The sequence below is a fragment of the Squalius cephalus genome (genome assembly GCF_949319135.1).
Source record: "Squalius cephalus genome assembly, chromosome: 10".
Classification (NCBI taxonomy): domain Eukaryota; kingdom Metazoa; phylum Chordata; class Actinopteri; order Cypriniformes; family Leuciscidae; genus Squalius; species Squalius cephalus.
Window position 1 is genome coordinate 4,283,091 of NC_137131.1, and position 10,296 is coordinate 4,293,386.

General features: G+C 40.5%; 2 protein-coding genes across 2 annotated transcripts; both read right to left on the reverse strand.

Annotated features, from left to right (window-relative positions):
- Positions 1-864: 864 nt before the first annotated feature.
- Positions 865-1,800, reverse strand: LOC307165966 (odorant receptor 131-2-like; the record flags this gene model as incomplete). The annotated part of the gene is made up of 1 exon (XM_079884050.1): positions 865-1,800. The coding sequence occupies one exon, from the start codon at positions 1,798-1,800 to the stop codon at positions 865-867; it is 936 nt and encodes a 311-aa protein (XP_079740176.1).
- A 4,190-nt stretch (positions 1,801-5,990) lies between these two features.
- LOC307165967 (odorant receptor 131-2-like) lies at positions 5,991-6,926 on the reverse strand (the record flags this gene model as incomplete). Its single annotated transcript, XM_079884051.1, has 1 exon — positions 5,991-6,926. The coding sequence occupies one exon, from the start codon at positions 6,924-6,926 to the stop codon at positions 5,991-5,993; it is 936 nt and encodes a 311-aa protein (XP_079740177.1).
- Positions 6,927-10,296: the final 3,370 nt, after the last annotated feature.

The window sequence follows — 10,296 nt, forward strand, 5'->3', positions numbered from 1 at the left end:
GAAGCAGATTTCATCCTTGTAAATGTATTCATCCAACACGTTGTATTAAAACAGAAAATATAACAGGTAAAAATATATTAAAATGACTTTTATTATTATTAATAAAAAAATAAAAAAACAAGAAAAAACGACAGAGTGCAAACCCCAACACCACTGTAAAAAATTTAGTAAATCAAATTGCATATCACAAATAAAATATAATCAGATCACCTTTTGGGAAATTGTAACACAACTAAATAAAATCCAGTGCTATTCAATCAAGACCTAAACAGACCATTCTGAATGAAAAATGTAGAGTGCCCTTAAGAATATATATATATATTATATATATATATATATAATGTTTGTCTACACTTTATTTTGTACTTTTATTTTGCTTGTTGATAATTTTGCATTTACATTTACATTTACAGAAGCATGATTATAGTTTTACTTTGTCTAACATCTTTGCACTATTTTCATCGTACACAGCTAAGCTGAAACATTTTGGTACAACTGTATAGGAAATAAACCACACAAGATTGCTAGGAGTGTACAGGTAATTATGGTCCGCCTGCTCATAATCATTTACTGTATGTTTTAATGTAAACATTTCTTACATTTCTTTACTTTCTGAAGTGCCATTTTAACACATAAGTTCATTATGTCACTTTAAAAATCATGGAAAAGTATTGTTTACAATTAAAGAACACTGTTAATTTATTGCATAACAGCATGGCAGTACATTTTCTTAGGTTTAACATTTACATCTGTGTGGCAAAACATTCATCTGGTACACTTTACATTAAGAATTACAGTATGCATGCTTTACCAACAATTGTGATGCATTTTTATGAAACATCTAATGATGTTGCCCTTTTTTGCTCATTTTTTGATTGATTCAACTTTTACAATGAATAATCTGCATGAAAAAAGTTCCTTCATGTGTTTGTAAAAATGCTTATCTCGAACACCATAAATCAGGGGAGTGAGTAGTCGTGGCAAAATGTTTGTTAGAAGATAATTTATAAAGGTTAGTCTTGCCCGATCAACTGGAAGAAGTGGGAGAAACATCTTGTCTATGACAGCAGTAATGTAGGACAACATACAGAGCAGAAGCTGTGCTCCATGTAACAGGATGGTGCTTTGGGCCTTTTTTGCTGAGGATTTATCAGTGGTGGCTCTTCTGGCCGCAATAAGCACTCGACAATATGTGAATACAAGAATTACCCACACAACAGATGAGTAAAGGCCATTCATAAATCTGGACTGTACTTCATGGTATGGTGTGCTGTACAGAATTGATGCACCACAAGAAGTAACTGTAGAATAAATAGATAAAGGACGAACGATTGAAAGGAGAATCAAGTCAGCCAATCCAGGTATAACTCCTACACCCCAAATCAGAGAGATAAGGATGTACGTCCTGCGCACTGTGCAAATCTGATGATGATGCAGTGGTTTGCAGACGGCGATGTAACGCTCAACGGCCATACCGGCCAAAGTCAGAGGAGTGTTCTTATGAGTTGTTGAGGCTATTATTAGCAGTGTAACACAGAACGGGAGAGGTACATTTTGCCATACATAAGCCATCACAGAAAGAATTACACTGAAAAAAACCATGAGCATATCATTGATAACCAAGTGAATGTATAATATGTATCTTGGATCATTGTAGAAAATTGAACTCCTAAAAAACGTCAATACAAATACTCCATTAATGGACAGAATTATGACAGCAAGAAGAACAGTGGTGAAATTTTTGGCAAAAGCATCTGCATATCTTTCTTGTACACTATATAGAAACATTGTAGAGTTCATTGTCCTCATGCACAGGTGTAAAGAATTTTTTTTTTTACTGTTGATGTTGTTCTTTTCCTTTCAACGACCTTGATGACTGTCAAAAGTACATCCAGCTAATACGATGGTAGCCTATTTATCCAAAGATTTTTAAATTGATTTAATCTGAAATAGAAATGAAAAAAGGAGAAACATTTTGTTGACAATTATAAGTAATGAAGAGTATACAAAAATAATAATAAAGACAACTTACCCTTTTCAGTTTGCTTAGTAAATAGTTTTGGCTCCAGACGAAAAAGGACCAGTTTATATACTCAGATAAGATGTAAAAGAGGGGGGAGAAAAAAGCAACACAAGGGAGAAGGAAGGGAGGGAAGGAAAGAGAGTGCTTATGTGTATAGTGTAACGGTCACCAGCTGGAGTGCCCTTGAGAGCCACCAGAGGGCACTCCACACCAGACACTCACAGACTACATCTCCCATTATTCTCTGCCTGGACTCATCAGCACTCATTATCACATTCACCTGTATCTCATCTTCTTGTTTAGTTCACCCCATATAAGCCTGGTTCACCCCTTCACTCACTGCGAAGTTTTGTATGTTGTTGCACTGCACTTCTGAGTGTGTTCCCTGGTTTTCTTGTCTCTTGGTTTTTTGGATTTCTTGCCTGTCCCGTGGATTACTCTTGTGCCTCTGACCCCTGCCTGTTTTGGTTTGTTTGTTTGTTTGTTTGTTTGGACTGTCTTCCTCTGCTTGTTGGATTACGATTCTGGATAACCCCTTTAATAAAAGCTGCATTTGGATCCTCTACCCTCGTGTCTCGGAGCAGTTCGTAACATATAGGGAGCTGTGTGCTGACCACACATTTTTCACAAAATAAAATATTTGTCAATGACGCTTACGATCTGTTGCGCACCATATTCTCCGCCATGGCACCATCATCTTGTCAGTCATCTCTCCTTATGCACGGCACACATTGTACGATTTTGGGCTGTCCCAGACAAAAGATGACAAATCTTGGCAATTTCTGTGGTCGTGGCTCCTAAACGTTAGTACTACGTCAGTGTGAGAGGTTCAAAGACGGCCATTGTTTCGCTCTTGCGACCAAAGATAGCCTGCGATAATTTTCTAATGTCAAACTCGCAGTGTGTTTGCTGCTACGACCTACGTCCACTGAATAGCCAATAAAAATGCAACATGAAATGGCTTATTGATCAACGTGACATGACGTTAAATCTTAAACCTAATTACCTCAAGCTCCATTTGCAAAATTGGCATGCCAAGTTGGCCTCTTTTCCCTAGCCATGACTGTGTCCATATTCTCTTTTGCCACCTCTTTTTTTTCAGCACACATAAAAACCACAATTGCCAAAGTGCGATTCATCTTGCTCTATTTGTTCACCATTAGGGCATGCTGATGTTTTATTCATCTATACTTACTTGTAGGGCTGTCACTAATGATTAATTTGGTAATCGAGTTATCGTCTATTATTTTGATGATTAATCGAGTAATCAAATTATTTTTTCTGGTAATAAAAATAGACCTAAGGCGAACAATAGCCTTTAAAATTACTTAAAATGCATATAACAATGGAGCAATCAAAAACAAGAAATCATATGGTTTTGAACAACACCACTAAAATACATAATGTAATATACATAATAGATAAAATCCTTGTTTAGTATTGGTCAAACAACATTTCATTCAAATGTCCACTTAATATTTAGTATTGGGCCACTTCTTTACAATAGAAATGCCACAGCCACTGTAATTTCTTGAACAAGAATATGTGGACATCAAAACATGCAAACTCAGAGTGAGGGTTTAAACTTTTGCTTTGAAATCGCAATGAAAGAATTGGAATAAGCCACTTCCGATATTTTGCGGTTACTCAACACAGGTAAATTGCAATCAAAGTTTTTTTTAAATTGAGTACTCGAATTTAATCGAGGAATTGCATCATAGCCTATGATTCAATGTGTCATCAGCGTACAATCTGCGTACATACATGTTGTACCCATATTTATTAGATCCATGTTGTCACAGTGTGATTTGTAACGATCTTAAATGATTGCCAAAATCGCACAGTCTGTAGCAGGGATTACTCTCGTCACGTGATTCACGAGTTCACACTTGTTCACACGAGTTCACACATGTAATTAAGTGGAGTAAAGGTTATGCGTATTTGGCGTGCTGTCCGGGGGGAGCACTCCGAGCTCTGAATTTTTGCCCGAACCCAGAGTACACCGGTTGTTGTAAGAGTAGTTGGGACTAGAAGTGAGGAGATGGGGTGGTGGATGGATGCTGTTAAACTATTGACGAACAGAGGTAAGTGCTCCTCTTGAGTTAATTTAGGTTAATTATCTGAACATGCTCCTCCGGAACTTTGTTAATAAAACATAATTTCACAAGTTCACACTTACATGTAATTAAGTGGAGTAAAGATTATGCGTATTTGGCGTGCTGTCCGGGGGGAGGGCTCCGAGCTCGGAATTTTTGCCCAAACCCAGTGTACCCCCCCAAAAGCAAGAAGAGCAAAGGACAGCCTCCAGACTAAAGACCCCCCACCCCCCAAAGATTTGGTGGCTCATGCACCGGGCAGACGGGCCTTGCTGGGGAGCAGCCTTAATTTGGGCTCGCACCATTTCATGCATATTTTTGTAGATGTGTCCAAAAAATATGCATATCTTTTTACGTTTTCACATGATTGTTTTAAACCCGTGTTTAGACCCGTGTTTATCCCATGTCCGACCCGACCCGCGGGTACCTGAACCCGTGCAGGACTCTGGCACTGTGCTGCGACTCTGCAGAATCTTTCAGTTTATAATTGTAGCGTCCATTGTCAAACAGAACTAAATGGGTTTTATTTAACCAAGTAGTAGTCAGTAACAGATCCGCACACCGAATAAGCTCCCATTCAAAAAATGTTTTATTAGTGACGTTTCGGGCCTCACATGGCCCTTCCTCAGACTAACGTTAGTCTGAGGAAGGGCCATGTGAGGCCCGAAATGTCACTAATAAAACATTTTTTGAATGGGAGCTTATTCGGTGTGCGGATCTGTTACTGACTACATGGATTATACTTGTGATCCAGTACCCGTAATGAAAATAAGATGTGCGTGATTTACTCCTGTGGATTTTATTTAACCAAAACAACAGCGGGGGCGGTGCCACAGTGGGAAAGTAACCCGTGTACGGCCAAAAACTGTGTTATACTGGTAACACCTACTACCGCAGCATTTTCTACTGCAAATACATAGACACGCTACTGTGAGCATGTAAGACATGCTGCTGCTGCACAATGTAGCATACATGAATTACCCATAGCAGATCTACACAGGTGGAGCTGGGGAAGGTGGGGGGTTTCTGAAAGCGTGCTGCAAACTGCTAGTACAAACAATGAACAAATATTTTAAAGCATATAATGCAACACGGACCAATCAGCTGTGCCCTGAGAATGATGCGATTGCTAGCAGATTGAGTTAAGGACTTATCAGTCTGCGCCATCTTGTGTTTCATAACAGAACTTTGTATTTCATAACAATTCTCTGAGTGAGTATGGCAATGGGATTGAGAATTTCTAGAAAATTAGAATCTTTCTAGCCCCGAAAGAATTTAGTCTAGCCCCGAATGTTTGTTTTTTTTTCTTTGTTTTTTTTCGTGGAACTGGCAGGAAGTTTAGTTGAAATGATATACTGTACATGACACCTGTCACGTATAGGTCCGATGAAGATGACAAAGATGCAAAATGTTCCAAAACAAAAGTATTTATTAAATAACACATACTCCAGTAATCCACAGGTACAAAGAAGGCAATGAAACAGCATGTTGACTTGACAATACCGGACAACTTAACTGAGAACAAATAGGAACTTAAACCCCATATCATTTTTAGCTGGAGTGTAAAAAGTTTTTTTTAATCTGTGTTCCCAGAAAAGTAGTGAACCCATGAAAAAGCACCACACTCACTAGCTGAGCTACAGGCTTAAATAAACAATAAACAATAAAACTAAGAATTTTTCATGTTTGTATATAATTGTAGGATAAACACAAGATTACAGTCCCTTCCAAAATTTTCTGTAATGTATTATGACTGCACAAAAACATACAGTATGTAAGCATTAACAAAGATGGCTAATATCAGTATTTCTGCAGAGTAAGCAAGTAACAAGAGTAAAGAAAACAAACTAGCAAGATAAAGTCATTTTTGCTTAATATTTGGTTGATTCAACCTTTGCATTAGGTAATTTACATGAAAAAAGTCCCTTTATATGTTTATAAAAATGTTTATCCCGTACACCATAAATCAGAGGTGTAAGAAGTCTTGGTACAATGTTTGTTAAAAGATAATTGAAAAAGAAGATTTTCTTCTGCTGATCAGTAACAATTTGGAGAAAAATTTTGTCTAACACAGGAGTAATGTAGGACAACATACAGAGCAGAAGCTGTGCTCCATGTAACAGGATGGTGCTTTGGGCCTTTTTTGCTGAGGATTTATCAGTGGTGGCTCTTCTGGCCGCAATAAGCACTCGACAATATGTGAATACAAGAATTACCCACACAACAGATGTATAAAGCCCATTCATAAATTTGCTTAGTTCTCCATGATACGCTGTGTTATAAAGAGATGCTGAACTACAGAATGTACCTGTTGTAAAGATAGATAAAGGACGAACAATTGAAAGGAGAATCAATTCAGCCAATCCAGGTAAAACTCCTACACCCCAAATCAGAGAGATAAGGATGTACGTCCTGCGCACTGTGCAAATCTGATGGTGATGCAGTGGTTTGCAGATGGCAACGTAACGTTCAACGGCCATACCGGCCAAAGTCAGAGGAGTGTTCTTATGAGCTGTTGAGGCTATTATTAGCAGTGTAACACAGAACGGGAGAGGTACAGTTTGCCATGCAAAAGTCATGACAAATAGAATTACACTGAAACAAACCATGAGCATATCATTGATAACCAAGTGAATGTATAATATATATCTCGGATCATTGTAGAAAATTGAACTCCTAAAGAATATGAATACAAACATTCCATTTATGGAGATAATTATGACTGCAAGAAAAACAATGGTAAAATTTTTTGCAAAAGCATCTGCATATCTTTCTTGTAGACTATATAAAAGCATTGTAGAGTTCATTGCGCTTTTGCACTGGTGTCAAGCTCAGTTTAATATAAGTGACAGTCCTTTTTTCTTGGGAAGTAAGATTTTTGACAGTTGTTGTTTTCCCTTTTCTTTTCCTTAAAAATATCTTTATGGCTGTCCAAAGAACATCAAGCTGTAATACAATCTTTTTTATCCTGAGGATTTTTCCATTTATTTAATCTGATAGGAAAATTAAATGAGAAAGAAAATTGCAGGTTAACAATTAAATGAAGAATATAAATACAAAATTAAAGACATTGCTGAAAGAGTGAACTTACCGTTTGCTTAGTAAATTGTTTTGGGTCCAGATGTAAACGGACAAGTTTATATGCTCACTTAAGATATAAAAGCGGGAGGAGCAAAAAAGAGGGGATGGGAGTGATGATGAAAGAAAGAATGATGGGAGTGAGAGAAAGAAAGAAAGAAAGTACATTTTTATTACAGTATATTGCTCTCATGGTGTAATTATGGGTCCATCTGATTTTAATACAGCATTTAGATTTTGATGTGACATGGAAAAGAATTTATGGTAAAGTAGTAAAGTATGGTCTCCACAACCTCGGCCCCTCAGAGGCCAAACCAACAGGTTCCAGAGCAATCGGGGGAAAAGCGTACAGACGGAGCCTCAGCCAAATCTGTACCATAATGTCCAGCCCCAAGAGAGCTGGGTTTGTCATATCCTGAGGTGCAGACAGATCCCCTTACGCTTGGCCAAAAAAAACTCCCATATACACTTCACCACCTCGGGGTGAAGTCTCTATTCCCCTGGCCTCAACCCCTGCCTGGATAGGATGTCTGCTCCTAAGTTTTGGTATCCTGTAATGTATACTGCTCTCAGGGTTAGCTGTTTTCCTTGGGACCACAGGAGGATCTGGTGTGCCAGTTTGCATAGCGGGCACGGACACAGACCCCCTAATGCTTTATAGAAGAGACCACTGATGTGTTGTCTGTGCGAACAAGTACATGATGGCCTCTCAGGCCTGGGAGGAAATGCTTCAATGCTGTGAAGACAGCCATCATTTCCAGGCAATTTATGTGCCACGAGAGATGATGACTCCTCCACAGACCCTGAGCTGAGTGGCCTTCCATAACTGCTCCCCAGCCCTTGAGGGAAGAATTTGTCGTGAGCATGAAGCAATGACAATGGGCTCCTAACATGGGACCTTGGAACAAGAACCAAGGCTTCCTCCATATCATCAAGGTGCAAAGACCTTGATCATGTGGAGTGGGTTCCCCTCTGGGAAAACCCCATTGGTCTTGAGCCACCACTGCAAGGGTCTCTTGTACAGCGGGCCAAAAGATATCGCTTTTGGGTCTGATGGCAGCTGTGTCCAAAGTCTCAGAAAATGTTTGACAGTGAGTGACTGGCCTAGCTTTATCTTGTTTATGGCAGTGAGAATCAAATCGATACGTGCAGGAGACAGACGTGCCTGCATCGTCGTTGAGTCCCACACCACGCCTAGAAAAGTGGTTCTCTGTGCCGGAGAAAGCACACTCTTCTTGGCATTCAGCCTTCACCCTAACTCTTTCATAATGGCGAGGATGACATCTCGATGCCGAACCACCATCCGTTCAGATTGTGCTGAGATTAGCCGATTGTCAACATAGTTTAACACGTGGATGCCCGGAGTCGCATCGGAGCTAGTGCTGCATCCACGCATTTCATGAAAGTGCAAGGTGATAGAGCTAGACTGAAGGGAAGAACCCGATATTGGTACGCTTGCCCCCGAAAACGAAGCTCAGGAATTTCCTGTTCTTTGGAAGGATGGATACATGGAATTATGCCTCCTAAGATCTACCATGACAAACCAGTCCTCAGATTTTATTTGAGTCACAATCTGCCTGCAATATAGATGGTGCAGATGTAAAAACCGCAATCCGCCTCGGGAGGAGGAACACATTATGTCCCAACGACACAATGTCAAGGGACTGTCTCAGATGCACAGAAGCAATGTCTTTGAAGGCTGTGCATAGCAGTACAAGGTCCTTCCCTACGGGTTGTCGCTGTCACTTCGTGTCTTTACCAAAGTCGCTGAGGGCACCCTTGCCCCTTTAAGGGTAGCAGGCATTCGCATCCTCAACTATCTTACCACTGGCTAATTTTAGCACACTTTTGAGAGTTGTTGTGTGTACATAGGGACATGGTGCACAAGCACCTAGTCCGACTGGGCCTTCAGGTCAACTGGGAGAAGAGCAAGCTCTCCCCTCTGCAGAGACTCCCTTATCTCAGTGTAAAGTTGGACTCGGTCACAATGACAGCACGTCTTTGGTGGTTGATGTAAGCCAACGGTGATAGATACCATTACTTTAGCCAGAGCCCCCTCAACGAGGCGGTTGTATGCTTTAAAGTGGCACCTTTTTGTCGCTTGGTATTCTTTCTGAGGAGAAGACCCACGGAGATATGGTATTGGGTCAGTGCTGTCCTTCCTCCAAGAGGGTTTGGAGAGACACTTATCTGCCTCCACCTTGAAGGTATATGTGGCTGCAATAGCAGCCAATCACAACACGTTGATGGCAGGTCAGTGGGGAAGCACAACCTAATTATTAGGTTCCTAAGAGGCACTCTTGGGATCTCTTAGTGGTTTTATAGGTCTTACAGAAAGATCCATTTGAGCTTTTACAGTCAGTCGAGCTTAGTGCCGTCTCTATGAAGACGTCCCTCCTGACTGCGCTCACTTCGGTCAAGAGGGTGGGGGACCTTCAAGCCCTCTCTGTTGATGATACAAGCCTTGAGTTCAGACCAGTAGACTCTCACATGGTCGTGAGACCCTGGCGCGGCTATGTGCCTAAGGTTCACACTACCCATTTCAAGGATCAAGTGATAACCTTGCAAGCATTCCCTCCTAATAAGGGAGATCCAGTCCTATCTCTGTTGTCCAGTGTGCACTTTGCACATTTATCTGGATAGCTTTAGAAAATCAGATCAGCTCTTTGTCTGCTTTGGAGGACAGCAGAAGGTAAAGGCTGTCTCCAAACAAAGAATGGGCCACTGGATTGTGGATGCATTTCTCCTGGCTTCTCAAGGCTCACCATTTCCCCTGGGAAAGAGGGCTCACTCCACCAAGGGTGTCGCTGCTTTTTCGGTTTTGCGAACGGTGCCTCACTAGTAGACATCTTTAAAGCTGCAGGCTGGGCTACACCCAACACCTTTGCAATATTTTATAATCAACGCATGGAACCAGTTCCATCCAGTGTTCTGGGAACTCAGACGACTGGTAGGGTGTAGTTCTTACATCAGCGCCTTTCCCTTTGCTAAGGCAATATCATGCATGTTTAGGTTTAAGCTAAAGTTTCCTATAATGTTGAAACTTGGACCAACCTTGCATCATTTAAGCACATTTCGGTAGATGAGTTTGGAGGAGGA